Raw genomic sequence first — 18,280 nt, 5'->3', positions numbered from 1 at the left:
TAGCCATTTAGCCACTCCTGTTCAGAGTAATATGGATATAAAGGATATTGGGGGGCGGACCCTCTCTCATTTTAATCACCAATAGTTGTTGTAATGTCAACAAGTATTGATATCGACTCTGCATTCTGCAGAATGTGCAATTTATTAAATAAATGCTTTTGTAACTCACCTTTCGGAAAATTTCTCACAAGACAGCACTTTTCTAGTGTCTTCATCATGGAAGTTATATATTATGACTTATGAAAATTGTCAAGAACCTTGCTGGTGTCATTCATGACCTGGTGACCTCCAGATTGGGCAGTGTACTCTTATGTGGGTCGTCCTTTTGAGAATGGCCTGGAAGCTTCAGCTGGTACAGAAATCTACTGCTTTTTATGATCAGACTTGAACATGTTGCAGAATTCCGAAACATCTCCATTTCTCGTCTTGTAAGTTTTTCTGAAAGTGCTGTTTATAGCCTTTAGAGTTCAAATGGCCTGCATCATGATTGTGTTGAAGAATGCCTCTTGTCTCTTCCTCACACCCCCATTCTAAAATCTACTGACAATTCTCAGCTCTTTCTGGGAGCTGAGATGACATGCTAGAACAAGGGTGGAGAACCTGCAGTCCAATAACATCTGCTAGGCCATAGGTTCTCTATCCCTGTGCCAGAAGGATCAAAGCCTTTTCGGTGGTGGCTCTGAAACTATGGATTACATAGATTACATATCTGTGTTCTTCCTTGGTCTTGTTTTAGAGAAAAGCAAAAACACGTTTTTCCAGACATCTGGGATTTAACTGGTAATGTGTGCTTTTCTGTGTGTGTTGTTCAAAATATTTTATAACTTTGTATACGTAATGTACTCCCGAATTGTATATAAACTGCTTTGGGAACATTTGTGTTAAAAGATAATATAGAACTGCAGTAAAAATATACCTAAACCTTTGCAGATTGATATAATCAGCAGAATTCAAAGAGATGCGTTTAGCTAATCATCTGAAACAGATAATTTAATTACTGAAATATCAAGTTTTGTAAATCTGTTTTCACCACCCATTAAGGATGTGTGCTTTAATAATGGAAACTTCCTGGTTTTGCCTTGTAAATAAGGCAGAAGACTGGTCCAATAGCTAGAAATTTTGTGGAAATGGTTATGTGGTGAGGACAAATGGCCATGTAAGACTGTTATCATGCTGCAGTATACGTGGCTGGCAACAAGTAGCCATGACAACTCCTTAGCGACTCATACTTAGGCCATTTCTTCACCAGGAAGCTAGCCTGGTTATTCCAGGAATTTTCTATCTTTGTTTAGATTTTAACACTTGCTGAATCCAGGAATTGGAATGGTCTCAGCATACAGCCGGAACCCCTTACCTCTTATTTTAATTGGTGTAGGGAAAACTGTGTTTTTTCTTACTTCATTGCAATCTGAGATGGAATGATTTCCATGTAGAGAAATTTTCACTGAAAACCTAGTTGAGGTAGTGGTGATTTGTTGAGGTAGTGGTGATTTGGCCATATCAGACCAGCCTGTTATAGGCTGCTTTTGGATTTTAGGCACATGAGTGAGATACAAGTTTAGAAAAAGAATAGTATGTATGAAAGAATATATATTGCATTAACAACTCTGATTTTCCTATAGTTAACAGATGGGAATGATAGAAGAGGGAATTCAGATGTTAAAGTTAGCATCACTGGTCCACAGAAAACAGTTGTAGGTACCACCTGTGCTGTGAAAAACAACTTTTCCTATGATAGAAATGAATGATGAAGTTATTTTCTATTTCTAGCACTCAGATCTTATACAGCCCTCATTCTATTGTTGCTTTGCTTAGCTCTAGTTTACTCTCGCTAGTGTGATCCAGTCTGCAGCAAATTGCTTTTGATTCTTACCACAGTTTCATTGGGAGATATAAGAGGTCTGACTTTGTATAACTCTTTGGGTGCAGATCTTGGACTAGTAACTATCTTGCAGTGTATAAAAATGAAGATTTAAATAATACAAATGGAATGTTCCATTCTATTAACAGTTTCAAGAAAATATACATGACTTGGTCAAAATGTACATTTATTGATTTTTCAATTGGATATTTTAATTCGTAAAGCTGTATGATCCTCTGATGTAGCAAGACTATTGTATTGGCTTTTTGTGTTCATATATTATGGAAATTCAAGAATGAGAAAGTTTGAAAACTAGTAACACATAATTTGCTTAAACAAAATATATATATACAGGGGGATTTATTTATTTTTAAACTGAGTAGCTTGCCACAACAGATGGAACAGAGCATTGCGAACTCTGCATTTGAAAGCTCTTGCAGTTAAATTTAATAACTGCTTTAGGGGTGTTTTTTTTAGTTTCTGTGAACACATATTACTTATCTTGAATTTCCAGAAAAATAAGTACACTCAAATTGCCGTCTCTACCATGACAATCATTGTGCCTGTTATTATGTTCATCAACAGGGTTAACATAGTGTGAGTTGCCCACAGTGTAATTTTATTTTGCTGCTATCGCATGTGGCCAAAAATAATACCATTGCATTTGATATAATAGTACCCAAATGGACCAGAATCTACAAATATGGGCAAGAGCATTTTAAAAATCTAATCTGATGAAAACCCCCATTCTGTAGAAATATGAGGCTCTCAAAAATCCAGCACAGTCAGTCCTAACACCCTCCACTGCTTCTGAGCTGAGAGCTGAGGAGGAAGCCAGAGGTCCGGTCCCCCCCGCAGTTTTACTGGATCTTGAAAACACCTGAAGCACTTTCAAAGCTGTGCAACATCAAAGATGATGACTTCAGGCATTCAAGATGTGCAGACCTCTGAATATGGCACTTTGGTATATTTGTGGTAGTTGGATAAGTAGCTTGGCACAATATATACCAAAGGAGTTTCAGAAATTCAGTATTGTAGAAACCCCAAACGTAAGTAATCGTCACATAGTCCTATGAATACAATTCTATGATTCTATGTTTTCTTAGAAAAACCCCGGTGTGTTCAGTGGACCTAGTAAGTGTGACTTACAATTATAGTCTTAAACTGACAGGAGGTATGTTTGTTTGTTTGTTTGTTTGTTTGTTTGTTTGTATGTAAGTATTTTTAGTCACTGTTTATGTATTTATTTGCTCAGCATTCAAAATTAGCCAGGCACCAGTCACATTTTGCAACAGGCAGCCGGCCTTTTGCAACTAGATGGAGATGTCCGGATGCCACCCTTGGCATCTCCATTTGCCTGGCTGCAGTCGCCTTGTCTGCTGGGCACAGCAGCAGCAAAAGACACACATCTGTTGCTGCCACACTACCCTGCAAACCACCAAATTTGCTTGGCAGCAATCAATCAATCAATCAATCAATCAATCAATAGCTGCTGTCCTTTGCTGCAGCGCTACCCTGCAAACCACCTGATAAGCCTGGCAGCATGTGTGTATGTGTATATATTATTGCTGCTGGGCTGCCTGGTCTGCTAGCATGGCAATAATAATAATAATAATAATAATAATAATGGCGCCTAGGCATTTTGTTTTGGCACCCACAACCTATGTCCCAGGAGCCACAGGGCTCCTAGCTTTCCTATCCCAGTTTCCAAAACTATTTGCTTGGTATTATTTGCTGGTGTTGTCTTTTTTAATATGTGTGTGTGTGTGTGTGTGTGTGTGTGTGTGTGTTTTGTACATTTTTTTTGGGGGGGTACATGTTTTGTGTTAACTAACCGGAGAGCTTTGTGTACTGAAAGTACAATAACAAATTAAATAACTGTCACATTAAATTTCACCACTCTACTGCATGGTAACCCTTGAGAAGAAGGTAAGATATGAGGACCTATTGTACAGAATACTACCAGCTTGCCTGCATTCATTTTTAGCTCCCCTTATTGTCTGCATGGATCTATTTTGTTAAAGTCTTTGCTTGTTTTTGTTCTCAGTTGGACAATACTTTCTTTTTCTAAAGGGAGCTTTCTTGCCTCCCGCTAATAGCGTCTTACTCCTGCTGGGCTGTAGCACACACACACATAGACCATAGTGGTAACCTTTAAGCCATTTATAGTGGGCTTTTCCTTGACAATATTTGCCAGGGAGAAGCAGGAGAGAGATGGATAACAAATTTGCATTCATTTCTGCCTAATGTAAACCTTTACTGTAATTATTCCACAAATTTTACAGAAGGGTGTTCAATACTAAATTTTCTGTTAGTGTGCTAATGATACCAAGGTCAGAATGATTATGTTATACTGTGTCCTTCTTAGCTCACTTAGTGTAATAAGACTTCCTCATTAGTTCTGTTCAGCCAACCTTCAGTATTGATAGTATGACACTTATTTCCTAAGGCTTTGCCTCCAAGTATTTGGATTTCTCATGTGACCATTCTCACTAGTATTCAAAGTACTTCTACCTAAGTTTCCATATATTTATTATGCTTCACCCTGCCCCACAATTGGATATGTTTCTCCCCGTCACCCCAAAACTTAGTTGTCACCCTATCAGGGTTAGGAGTAACCTGGTGGAAGAAAATGCCAGTTTCTCACTTATTCTAGTTCACTGACATTTAATTCCTCCTTCTAGTATTGACAGTGAGCTTAAATGCAGCCTGTGGGGAAGAGCAGGGAAAAAAGGGGGATATATGGTGCAAGAGGAACTATTGGAGTGTAATAAGCTAAGTGCTTAAGACACATCGGGCAAGGCATGGCCAACAGGTCTTAACTATTTGGAGCAACTGTACTGTATATTAAATCTACAACTTTGTGTTCCCCCCAAGCCTAGAGCACGCTTCCTCAACTTGGCCCTCCAGATGTTTTTGGCCTACAACTCCCATGACCCCTAGCTAGCAGGACCAGTGGTCATGGATGATGGGAATTGTAGTCTTAAAACATCTGGAGGGCCGAGGCTGAGGAAGCCTGGCCTAGAGGAAGGTGGAGCATAAAGTTTTAGATTTTTACAGTGGTACCTCGGGTTAAGTACTTAATTCGTTCCAGAGGTCCGTACTTAACCTGAAACTGTTCTTAACCTGAAGCACCACTTTAGCTAATGGAGCCTCCCGCTGCTGCTGCGCCACCGGAGCACAATTTCTGTTCTCATCCTGAAGCAAAGTTCTTAACCTGAAGCACTATTTCTGGGTTAGCGGAGTCTGTACCTGAAGCGTATGTAACCTGAAGCATATGTAACCTGAAGCGTATGTAACCTGAGGTACCACTGTAATACTGTTGCTCTAGTCTAAATACTTATGAGAGGAAGAGAATAAAAGCTTCCACTTTATTTCTCCAAGAATAACTTAAGTTTGAAGATGTATTATCTCTAGTTAGCTAATGCTGATGCTTAGTCATCCCAAATGTTCCCAGCGGTCCTGCAGAACAGAGCTGGGGGACCTTTGTCCCTTCAGATGTTGTTGGGACTCCAGTTCTCATCAGTCCCAGCCAACACAGCCAATGGTTAGTTATGATGGGAGCTGTGGTCCAGAAACTTCTGAAGGACCAAAGGTTCCCCAGCATTGGTTTAGAATGTTAAAGGATAAAAGCAGCATCCTAAATTGAGCCCAGAAACAAATAGGCAGCTAGCATTATTGGCACAGAATAAGTGTTACATGATCCAAACACCTAGTGTTCTGGCTGCTGCATTCAGCAGCAGTTGTAATATCCAAACTGTCTTCAAGGGCAGCCCCATGTAAGGTGTATTACAGTTATCAAACCTAGACATAACAAGCCCATGTGTAAACCGAGGCAAAGTTGAGCAAGCTGGTAACAGGCACACGGTACGGATGAATAAAATAGTATGGATGTTGCATAGTATTTTAAACTTGATGATCCTTCTGTATGGAATTAGTGTACTAAAAGAGTAGTGTTGGTTAAGCAAGCAAAAAAAGATGCACCTATTCATTTATTTGATATACTCTGGACTTGTGCAGTTTGTAAATTAGTGACTGAAAGAAAATGGTTCTCCTCAGTCTTTTCACTTGTAGTAGTCTCCTATGTCTTGTTACAGTTATTCAGCCGCTGAAAGTGTTTTATATATATATTGACAATCTAGAGCAGACTGTCATAGCTCTGTATTTAACACGACTTCTAAAATTTGAAAGCTTAGTGACCCACAGTGATTTAATTGGTTCGTAATATAGTATGACATCGAATAAGCCAAAATTTGACAGTGGGTTTCGTATATATTCTTAGATACATGAAGCCTAACCTCCTAGCAGGGTCTCCTGAAATGAATTGAAGTTTCAGAATATCATCTTGCTTGATTTCACCATTTGTTCGTTCATTAAGCAGACCATTTTCAGATTCTGCTAATCTGCAGTTTATATTTTCACTCATTACATTTATCCTTCATCTTTCTCCTAGGAGCCCAAGGTAGCTTGCCTGTTTCTTCCACTCCCCATTCCACCGCATTTTATCCTCACAACATCTCTAGGAACACAAAGTTTGGCCCCCTCCAAAATGTAAGCAGACAGTAAGGAATGCTACTAAAAAATTTGAAGAGCACATTGCTAAAAACATTAAGACTAACAGCAGTAAGTTCTTTAAATATATAGCTGTTGCCCGTCTAGGTATGCAGTGGGACTGTTTGAGTGAGTTTTGTGAGTGTTCGGCATTCCCCTCCCAAAAAAGTTCAACAACTCTGGACAATCCTCCCCCAAAGCTGAACAACTCTGGGCCATCTCACTCTATTTTCTTAAATTGGAGTCCCTAAAAGTAGGGGTCATCTTATACGTGTTATACACAGAGCGTGTTATACACAGAAAAATACAGTATTTAGTGTTAATTCTGGAAATGTATACTCAATTCTGACCGAACTAAGCCTCATGTATATTGTGCTCAAGGTGGCTTAGTTCGATCAGAATCGAGGATACACTTTCAGAGTTAATATTGAATACAGTGGTACCTTGGTTTACAACCATGATCTGTTTGTAAACCAAAACAGGTTGTAACCCAAGGCACGCTTTTGCCAGTGGGGCCTCCCCCCCCCAAAAAAGGGTTGTAATCCAAAAAAAGTTTGCAAACTGCGACACAAAAGACTCTCCTCCTGCCAGAGAGGGGAGTGGTTGTGGGCGGGAGCCGTCTCCGCCTCAAGCAGGGGGTGTTTGCCCCCTGTCTTCCACTCACCTGGCTGATGCCCACGCCCACGGCCAGGCACCCAACGAGGTGCCTACAAGGGGGCGTGTACAGCAGCCTAAATTGCTGCAGCGCCAGCCTCCCGGCCTCACTTTTCGTCGACCCGTCGCAAGTCAAGAGGTCATCACAGAGCTCACTGAAGACAGGGAAGTATATTGCTTCGGGGCTGAAAAGGGGGTTTCGTGTTCTCCCGCTGCGGGTTGGCCTAGTCTGTGCATATTAGGTTTAAATACACCTAATTTTCTCTTTGCTTGGGCCGGAGCGATCACAACCCCCTTTAGCGATCATGCAACTTCCCTGCCGGCCGGGCAGCCCGACTTTGGGTCTGCTACTGTGTGTGTGCGCGCTGATCTGCGTGTGTGTTGAACAGTGCCTCCCCCGCATTTTCTGAGAGTGCCTTCTGCCAGCTTGCCCGTGTCGAAGGGCTAGGTGTGGCCATCGCCTACACCTTCAATTTTGGGTATTCCGTTAAAGGAATCCGGCGGTTGTGTATTCTGTCCGATGCCTGCTTGGCGGGAGGCCATGGCATGACCCTTGGTGACATCAGGGGAGAGCTTATAGTTGTATTAGCATCAACAGGCTCCACCTACTGGTGAATAAACCCCCTTGTTTTAGACTCACCCCTCTCTGAGTGGGTGGAGTCAGCTGACGTAATCCAATGCCTAAGCCAATACCTTTTCACTTGCTGTAATCAATAAAGTTGTGGCCTTTTCTTGCCCATTAACCTTATATCACGTGTCCTTGTGTTTTCATTCCACTTTGCGGGGATCGGGTCCTCGAACCACAACTTCTGGGTTTGACGTGTTTGTAATCCAAATCGTATGCAAACCAAGACGTATGCAAAGCAAGGTACCACTGTACATGACTTCTGGTAAATAAGCCACCTTAGACCCTTAGACGTTAGGGGGCCATGAAAATTTGTGCCCCAGACTTTCTAGACTTGTCTACCCATGTTCTATCTGAAACCAAAGGGCCACATTGCTTGCCAGATGTGAATCCCCCCAGCTCCCCCCCCCACACACTAAGAGTGCTCTTGTGCACAGGTCCTGCTTATGAGTTTCCACCAGGCATCTGGCTGGTCGCTGTGAGAAGAGGAGGCTGGACTAGATGGGCCATTGCCCTGATCAAGCAGATTCTTCTTATGTTGATAATATTCTTTAAACAGTGCAAGTTGAAACCTTATGTAATTTTTTAGACTGGTATTACAGTAGCTAAATTATGATTATGTTAAAAAAAAATATCACCCGATGCCAATATTAAGCACCAGTTGTTTTTTCCTGGAGTAGATTAGTGTGCTGATTGTTGTAATACTTCTGGATGACACACTTATAAACATTTCCGTGTGATTTGTCCCTGTAAAAATAAAGCAGATTCCTAAATTACTGCATTGGTTGAATTTCTGGTCCAGCCCCAAAGGAAATGATGAGGTGCAAGTCTCTGCTATGGCCACACGGGGTCATCCTGAGACTACTAAATGCAAGAAACGTAGGGTTTCCACCAAGATTCCTTCATTGTTTATAATATTCAATAACCCAAGGATTATGGAAGAACAATTTGCAATCAACAGTATGTTTATATATAAATGATATTATGGGTACAATTTTCTGTCTGTTTGCTTACGAGAAATTAAAGTCATAACAATTAAAAACAAAACACATAGTAAGGTAATAGTATCTTAGTGGGCTTTGGAATTTTGGAGGAAGAAATGTCCAAGCTTTTAATCTTTTCCTATTTGATCCATTGTATCATGTAACTAGACTCCAGAATTTTTAAGTCATTCATGTTGACTGTTTATTATGCTGAGTAAACTAGGCACACTGAAATTGAACCCTTAACTTGGTGACTTGGCTGCAGTCCTGTATGCTGTTACGTAACAGTAACCCCCATTAAATTTAGTGGGATTTACATCTGAGCAGACAAGTGTAAGATGTGGGCTGTTGGTAAAGCAATAACACATTGCTGTTTGCTAATGTAAAGTAATGTTCAGTTACAGAAAAATTACAATTAATTGCCAAGATGCGATTCTTGTTGATTTTAAAAAAATGAGGTGGCTGAAAAAGAATGTGCATAAGGGAGAGAGCTGTATTTCCTTTCAATGGATGCTGTATGTTAAGAAAAATTTTATACCTTGCCCTTAAAGAATGAGAGGAATGGGAAGGACAAGTACAAATATTTTTAGTAGTGTATATTGTTTAATTCAAACGCTCTTTGATCGGAGGGAAAAGTGTAAGACCACAAACAGCAAATTCAACATTAAAATCAGAAAGCAGTGCAGATAACAGACACAAACATACAAGTGTTGAACAAAATGCATTAAATGAAATGTCTGCACATAAGACTCTTGGTCTTTTCAAAGAAGACTGCTAGGCTGTGAAGAAAATCGAATGCACTTTACAGTCTGGAAAACGTGTGGAGGATCTAACCACAATTGGAAAGATATTTTCAGGTGTGTAGGTATCATTGCTAAGCAATATGTACTTGAACTTTATTGTAAGGATTAGCAAACCAGTGTTGATCTCATCCTGTTTGGTATTGCTACACACACAAACATATTGCCCCTAGGCAAGAGGTTGGAAGCTTTACTGATAGTTGCTTTCACAGTCTTCCAACTGAAAGGTGGGGTTTTTAATGTGTTCTGTATCTTTATACACGTAATATCTAGGTTGGATGACTCTAACATGCTTTATATCATGGGTGGGCAAACTAAGACCCAGGGGCCAGATCCAGCCCAATCACCTTCTAAATCCGGCCCGCGGACGGTCCGGGAATCAGCGTGTTTTTACATGAGCAGAATGTGTGCTTTTATTTAAAATGCATCTCTGGGTTATTTGTGGGGCATAGGAATTCGTTCATCCGCCCAAAAAAATATAGTCTGGCCCCCCACAAGGTCTGAGAGACAGTGGACCGGCCCCCTGCAGAAAAGGTTTGCTGACCCCTGCTTTATATGATGCTATTCTAAAACAGACCTTACAGGAGATAAGTGAAACTAGCCAAAATTGTAACACTAAGTATGTTTGATTTTTTTGCTGAGTGGTTTGTCCTGTAAATACTGATTAGGCTACTCTTGTGTTGTTAAATTTTAGCAAAAATATTTTGCAAAAATGTGACAGTTGGAATCCTTATAAAAACAACATAAACACTAGTTAAATACTTAAATTTTTTTAGGTACTTGCTGTGATTTTGCTAAAATGGGTTTTTCCTCTTTTGATGTTTATTAGCTGTAGATGGGTTTCTGAAAACTGACGAAAGACAAAGACTAGCCAGGGAAAGAAGAGAAGAAAGGGAAAAGTATCTTGGTAAGTTGACCATTTTCTTCCTTGGATGTAGCTGGACAGCCCACTCTGGGAAGGCATCCTTGAGGATCTAGGTGACAGGCTTTAAGCCTTATTTTCCAGAGGTTGGGGGCATGTTCACTAGTCTTTCCTGCACTGACAATGACTCTGGCCTGTTTTCTCAGTTTAGAACCAGAGGCATTTATTTTTTGAAAAAATAAAACAGGGACTGCTAAGCATCAACTGCATAGACCTCCTCCTCTGGCTGTGCTCTGCTAGGCCAGGCTATTTAGGATAGTTTGGCTTGGGAAGGTTCTTGGCAAGAACAAAAGTTCTTCCATACAACATTCACCCCCCCCCCAACCTCATCCTCTCACCTTCCAGTCTGTTGGTGGTATCAGCTCTAATATTTGTGAAGCATGAGGGCTCATGCCAATGGCTGTAGTGGCAATTGGGGTACCAGCACATGGGAAGTAAGCAGCAGCAATGCAGGAGCAGAAGGGGAAGTATAGATCTGGTTTTATTATTTCTGCCTCTTTGGACTTGGTGCTACATGTTTCAGCCCATGTAGGGTGGTGGACTTCTCCAGTTAGCTGCTTACGTGTTTGAGGAAAGCTTTACTTTCATTTATGTCCAAGGTTATCAATTGTTACTGAATTTTCCACTTAACGATTTAGAAAAGTTGAACCATTTGATTGCTTCAGTGTGTGTGAGAGACAGAGAATGTACATTTGCACTTTAAAAAAAAAACCTAAGCCACGCTAGTGGACCAAGACCCTTTTTTTTTTTTTTTTTTTGGTCTGCTGCGTCATTCTCTTTTAATATGTATGGCACTTCATAGATTTGTATTCTACATCAGAATAGGAGAATTTCTCTCTTTATTGAAGCTGCCAGGGAACAGCAAATCTTGGAAAAAGAAAGGAGAGCAAAGCTTCAGTATGAAAAGCAAATAGAAGAACGATGGAGGAAGCTGGAAGAGCAGAGGCAGAGGGAGGAGCAGAAAAGGGCGGCTGTTGAAGAAAAGAGAAGACAGAAGCTCAGAGAAGAAGAGGTACGCAGTGCTTTAGCATCCTGTACTGGAGGTGGGGACCTGTTTCAGCTGGTTTGGAGCTTGCCCAACCTTCTGGGAGCCACATTACTATAGGAGGTGGGGCAAAACAAAATACCTCATCAAAATGAAAAAAAATATTCACCTGTGCCACCCCTTGTCACAAATGCACGTTCCCCAACCCTCTTTCCCTCTCTTGCTCTTTTTGTACACATACGTGCTTACACACTCATACACACACCCTCTCTCAGTAGTGGGCAGCTTGGTGGGGTAGGGTGCTGACCTGACCTTTAATCGGCTGCTTCACAGCTACTTACCGACAGGTAGAGGAGGAGGTGGAAGTGAGGTTAGTTCAGTGCAAGCATACCAACAAAGTCAATCCATTGCTTCCTGGATTGCAGATAGATGCATGTCCATAGGACTCACATAGAGGCAAGTGTGTATGGGTTAACAAAAGGAAGATGCTGAGGAACAGAAGGCCAAGCTGTAGATGTAGAGATCAGTAGTAAGAACCAGCTAGCAATTCAGCTGCAAGTATGAGGTGTGTGTTTTTTTAAATAGCTGTGGCTCTTTTTGCTGAAGAGTGGTATGCAGAGAGATGCCACCAAGTGACAGTAAACTGTCTGGTGCCATTAAGATGCTAGACAGGCCTCTGTGACACAGGGTACCAAATGCGACAGGCAGGAACGAGGTGTAGGTAGACAAGCTGCTGCAGCATGTCTAGATCTGGAAGTTGGGTGTCACTGAGAGATGGGCATAGGAGTTGCTGCTCTGGATAATAATGGATCAATGACTGCATGGGCACAGTAGGGGCCTGGAGAGACTTGAGTTCATGGTGGATGGTTGCTCTAACTTGGGAGCAGTGGGAAGTTGAACCTTTGCTATCTTTCCTTTGACTCCCAAAATTGTAGGTTAAGGTTGGTTGTCTAGAGCTGATTCTGTGAACATTGATGCATTGAGGAAGGCGGGGGGGGGGGGGGGACAAGTCATTTTTGAGTTTTTTAGAAAAGCATGCTATGACTCTTCCTCCTTGATGCAGTTTTTTGGTAATAGTGAGAGTTGACTGGGTTACCTTCTGAACCAATAAGTGCTTGGCCTTTGAGGTGCAGTTTAGTCTTTGGGTTTGGCTTATGAACGTCCTAAATGACTACCAGTTTCTCTAAGTCACAAAAGGCTTAACCTGGACAGCATATTGATAAGTGACCCTTTTGTCCTTTATCATGAGGATTTATTATTCAGGCCCATGCCTAATATGTGCTAGGTTTTGTACAAAAGTAACAAAGTACAAGTCATTGTTTACCAGCTTTGCAGTTGATGTGTAAGTTATTGGTAAGAACCCACAGATCACTAGTTCAGTTCCCAGAAGTGGATCTACGTTATTCCTTGAAAGCCTCAAAGCCTTTCTAAGCAAACTGACAACTTCACCTTGCCAGTAGGAGTATCGCTTGTTATAAAGCCACCTGATATTAGTGTTCACCCTACATGTAGAAAGCTAACCAGTTAGTGATAAAACACTTCTCTGTGATGAATAGGTTTGCCATGTGCAGTGCTCTTAAAACAAGTTGTCCCTCTCATCGCAGTCTTGGGTTTTATGGGTCCATGAAGGGGACTATACCATATGCCCTGGCTGGATGCTTGAATCACTTACTCTCCATCCCATATTGGTGAAATGTAGAATTCATTTACCATGTGAGGATTTACTGTATTTTTATTTTGCCCTTCCTCCTGTCAAGTCACTCTATTTTATCCTCAAAACAATCCTGTAAGGTATATTATCCAGAGAGATTGTGACTGTGAGCTTTGTGACTCAGCAAAGATTTGAACGATTGTTTCCCTGTTCCAAATGCAACACTTCCGTTGGACAAGGATAAACAAATACTACCCATGGAATATAAAAGCCAGGTCTGAGAGTTCAGTATCATATTCTAGGGTTGCTATCTGCTGTGTGACAAAGGAATGTTACTTGGGAAACAGGTCAGGGGGTGGAGTGGGGGGGTGGGAAGACAATTTATAGGGATCACCCTTGGAAGGAGAAATTATGAGGGGAGAAAAATGGAGTTTCTTTTCTTTCCCCCATCCATAAAAAAACTTGACACGATTTTAGCTAATGGAAAAAATAATGAAAACACCTAGCTATAGTAAATAAAAAACATTAATTCTTAAGCTGCTTAGCAGGTTTCCAGGTTGTTGTTGCTTTTTTTGAAAAAAATAAAAATGAAACGCCACCAGACTGGTGATTGCATACATTAAAGGAAGGTTTCTGTGTGATTGGAAGGAATCATTGCAGCAACTCACCACTGAGGCAGAAGACATAGCTCTGCTGAGATGACAGAGTTAATGCTTTCTCATGCATTATTCTTAAACAAATTAAGCCCAGACAGAGCCACAGCAGCAATCTTGCCAGCAGGAGCAGATGCTTGGAGGTGATGTAACTTGTGTTGCTAACTTCAGCCTCTGTACTGACCTCAGTAGTGACTGCAGACAAAGGATACGTATATTTTGAGGTGAGTGGACATGCCAGTGCCTTATTTCCTCACTTCTCTTTACAGTATTGGTAAAAGGACCATTTTGAGCACTGCTTGTATGTATAGCTGGAATAAAGATTGAGTCTTTTTCTCCCCCCTCTCCCTGTGACAAGGGCTCTTTAAGAAAGTCAGACCTGGATTCAGTTGTTGTTGCTTTCTGCAATAATTGCTTAGGAACGATTAGAGGCTATGATGCGGAGATCCATGGAAAGAAGTCAGCAGCTGGAGCAGAAACAGAAGAGATGGTCGTGGGGAGGAGCACTGGCTGCAGGCTCAGGCGACAGAGATGGTGAGTGAAGCAGCCTGGCTGCATTGCAGATTCCAAACTGCAAAGGCTCGGGATTAAAAAAAGAAAGCTGCAAAATCTGTTGTGACAGTAGACTGTGATGTGTGAGGGAGAGGTTGTCGAGGTGCATCATTTAAAAAAGGATTTTGAGACTGCTTACTGTATTTCATGCCCTGGTATCTTCTTGGAAATGGGCCAACGCCGAAGTTTCTCTACGCAGATTATATACCGGGCGTGGGGTAGGGGGAATTAAGACACCATGGAAAATAAACCACTGCATTGTCAATGGCTATAGGCTCTGTGTGACATTGCAGAACACAATTTATTTTTAGCTCAGGCACTCCTAAAACCTCAGGGGAGACTTCTCCATGATTGTGCAGTATTTACTGCTGGAAATGAATTGTTCTCTTTACCCTTTTTCTCTAGCTGCTCTCTTTTCGGTTCCGTTTCAAAGCAAGCTTCCTTTTTTTTAACCACCAACCATGTATTAGCTTTTATGTTGTTCAGAAATCATTTAAATTTGTTGTGAATTCACCAGCTTTTCCCAATAGGTTTTGTTCATGTGAAATATCTCCCAAGTGATAATACAGCAGCCCAAAAAGTATAAGCATCCCTGTTTAAGCTGAAGTCGTCAGTATGATTCCTCCCCCCTGCCCCCCAACAAGGCAGTACAGAAAAAGGTGAAGGATAAACTCTTAACATTTCCAGAAACAGGCTTATTAAAATACCTCCTGTATTGTTTGGGATTTTAATGTTATTGATGTGATCTATCACCTCTTTGCTCTGATTTTTTCTGTTGTTGTGTAGGTGAATCAGAAAATACCCCACCCCCTCTAGGTTTAGCTGCCAACACCCTCCTTCCAGACTCTGTGGCCTCAACTGCTGCTGCTGATTCCGCCAATGGTATTTGAGAGTCTCACAGTGCCATAGTGTCGTTTATCACTTTTAACGCATCCACCAATTTTGTCCTCCCCCCTAACTTCCTGTGTGTTCTCTGTTGTTTCAGTTCAATCCTTGACAGCATTGTTACCAGAAATTCTGGATTCAGTTCCCCCAAGTGTCACTGCTGCCATTTCTTCGGGGAGGGGAACCTGTGGCCATGTAGATGTCACCGGACTACAAGTTCCATCATCCCTTACCATTGGCTGTGCTGGCTAGGGCTGGTGGGAGTTGGAGTCCTGCAACGTTTGGAGGGCTACAGGTTCCCCTCCCCTGGCTTAGAGTTTATGCAACACAAATCCTGTTGCAATGGAGGCTTTGTGGCAAGAGGGCTTGGTGGATTGCACCCATGAACTTCACTGTCTGGTTGTTGTTGTTTTGTTAGAAACGAAGCAATGCATGCTTGGCATTCCAACGTCATAATGGTGATTTGAATCCTATTCCTACTAGATGTTGTCAAGTTCATTTCCTTTTTTCCCTAGTGTGGGACATACATGTGTCATGTGTACTGTGTGCCTTTTGAATAGCTTCTCTAGGTGGGGACGGGACTAGTTTAAAACATTTCAGTTACAATGAACAAGTTACAATATGAACAAGTAGAATTAATTCCCAGTTACCTTTAGGAGCCACGCACCTATCACCTAATAATAGAATGGATCGTTATTTGAACCCTTATTTTGAATTAAGTCCAATAAGACTGTTCTGGGGGTTCTCCTGGCCCTCCTATAGTGAAGTGCAGGGGGCATTGTCATGGAATGGAAGGGAAGGAGAACCAACCAACTGAGCAGAAGGGGGTAGCTTCATCCCTATCATTGGTCTGTTTCCACTAGGTAGAAGGGATAGGGCAGTGCAATGTGACAGTGAAGCAACACGACCCTCTCCTGCACAGTACATTTGACCAAGCAGAAGTAAGCAAGGGGAGTGCAATCCACTGCCTTCTCCCAAGTTCTACAGGTGTGCACCTAGAACCTAGAGAGGGGGATTCCATGTCTTCTGAGTTGCACATAACACAATTGCAGACCACCCCCCATGCAGCTCTTAATCTCAGGGTCATGGGTCCAAGCCCCACATTGGGCAAAATATTCTTGCATTGCAGGGGGTTGGACTAGGTGACGCTTGTGGGTCCTTTCCAACACTACAAACTCTATGATTCTGTGACTTCCTTAGTCAGGTGGCCCTATGGGTCATTGTGTCTGGCTGTTAACCAGAAACTTGGTGGTTTGAGCCCAACCTCTGACTTCTGTGTCCGGATGTTCTTAACATCTAGAGTTTCACACCTTCCTTTAGTCCCATACAGGATAATCAGTGGTCAAGGATGATGGGACTTTTAGTGCAGCCTAACTGGAGGGCCACAGGTTCCCCAACACTGTTCTAGAGCTCTGAATTGTTTGAAAATTGTGGGAAGTCTTCCAGCGTCAACATGGCGTAGGCAAAAAGCAGGATATGTTTGTCGCATCACTGTTGCTTAAAGAAAAGTAGAGTTAATTTTTATTCATTTTTGTTGTTCTTTAGTACTACCCCCCCCAGTCACTATAAGATAATCTTACACCATACTGTAACATTGAAATGTTTGTAAGCCAAAAGTCTGCCTTGAATTATAGCTCACAGACAAACAGGGCGAGCAGCTCCAGCCTGTGGATTTTATCAGATGTGCTTTATTCTTTGTGCTGATTCATTCACAAGGTCCACAGTAACAAAATTAAAGGTTGGCTGTGGGAGCATTTGGCACTGTGGAATGAATATAAATGTCTTCAATGCATCTCTCTGCAGCATGTGACAAACTTTCAGCTTCTACAATGAATCTGCCAAAGCAAATGGAGTCGCCTATCAATAAGCGCCTCTCCCACTCCACAGCAACAATAACATGTTCCCCTGACAGAGGCAAGTGAATGTGCTGCTCATTGTCGCACCAGAAATGATCTCTCTCCTTTTGTGTTTAAAGTGCATCTCTCTTTTTCTCTCTTCTCCATCCCCAGCCCCCCAGCCCCTTCCTTTTCTCAATTGGTTAATCTTCTGAAGGCAGTAATGTTTACCAGAAATCAGTGCAGAAATTACTTCAGTTTTCTTTTTTTGGTTAAGTATATTAAGGAAACTTTCCCTTAGAAAATGAAGAGTCCTGTTTTCAGACATTTCAGTATTGCTTAGGTAAGAACTTTAAATTTTAAAACAGGCATCAAAGCCGCTTTTTTCTCTCTCTCTCTTCAGCATAAACCTTGTCCATTTCAGTAGTTCTAAGGAGTATAGCCTAAGGTTACCAGATTTTTTTCAATGAATCTGGGGACACTTTTCAACTTCAGTAGGAATGAATGGATTTTGTTAGGGAACTGATTTGTAAATCCGGGGACTGTCCCCAGGAAACAGAGACTTCTGGTAACCTTAGTACAGCCTACAACCTTAGTGGTTTGATTTTTAATTTTGACATTTTCCATTACCAGATATGCCAAGAAACAAGTATTTCCCTTAGGGGAAAATTTGGATGGCTAATAGGTGGCCTCCATTGTACACCTGTGGCACTCAAGCTGTAGGACAGGTCACTCCCAGAGGATGTGGAGTACCTCGTCATAGTGGATGCGCAGGTGGATTTCTAGGCAATTGTGGAACTTGTAGGAAAGGGTTCTCCCGTGCCTCTTGAATCTCACTGATCCACACAGTATTTGTGGAGCTAGCTGCATGTAGGAGAAGAGCAGCTGCTTTGTTCTCATGACGGTTGCCTGTGTGTTATTTTAAGACTAGAGATCAGAGCAACCCAGCTCTGTTTGTCTTCTAATGCCAGCGTTGGGATTCATATACTAGTGCATAGATCCTTACACACAGCAGCCTGTCTGCAAAACTCTGTGCATACTCATTGTGCTAGGCTGGGGCAGGGAGAACAGAACAGAACGGGACATGTTTTGAAGAGAGGGTCCATATTGAAGAAGTCTGAGATAGACTGCTGTAGACAGAAGAAAGCAAGAGCGAGCTCCTTGGGCATGTTTTGTGGGGGGAGAAATAGGCCTCTATAGTGGAATGGATGAATATAACCTACGTCTGAGGGTAGATTTACTGGGCTTTGGCAATCCATGCCATGTCAGCAATAATACCCAGCAGGAAAATATTTAATTACAGTACAGTGGTACCTCTGGTTA

At 41.8% G+C, this 18,280-nt stretch overlaps 1 protein-coding gene across 11 annotated transcripts in view; it reads left to right on the top strand.

The window, feature by feature from the left end:
- Positions 1-18,280, top strand: part of MAP7D2 (MAP7 domain containing 2) — a 51,031-nt gene that overhangs the window by 14,925 nt on the left and 17,826 nt on the right. For 5 of the 11 annotated variants that reach the window (XR_014563100.1, XM_083734292.1, XM_083734291.1 and 2 more), the window contains exons 2-6: positions 10,304-10,381; positions 11,245-11,408; positions 14,105-14,219; positions 15,024-15,119; positions 16,926-17,036. Coding sequence is in view for 10 of the 11 variants with exons in the window: in XM_083734292.1 (XP_083590418.1) it covers positions 10,304-10,381; positions 11,245-11,408; positions 14,105-14,219; positions 15,024-15,119; positions 16,926-17,036 (564 nt within the window). In the remaining variant the exon portion in view is untranslated. Of the gene's footprint in view, positions 1-10,303; positions 10,382-11,244; positions 11,409-11,445; positions 13,910-14,104; positions 14,220-15,023; positions 15,120-16,925; positions 17,037-18,280 lie in introns of those variants that run through there. The other 6 variants (XM_083734293.1, XM_083734290.1, XM_083734289.1 and 3 more) reach the window with 4 other exon arrangements.

Source organism: Podarcis gaigeae (genome assembly GCF_964106915.1).
Source record: "Podarcis gaigeae genome assembly, chromosome: 4".
NCBI classification, from domain to species: domain Eukaryota; kingdom Metazoa; phylum Chordata; class Lepidosauria; order Squamata; family Lacertidae; genus Podarcis; species Podarcis gaigeae.
The sequence above is the reverse complement of the archived record's forward strand: the minus strand, read 5'-3'. Positions and strand labels throughout refer to the sequence as shown.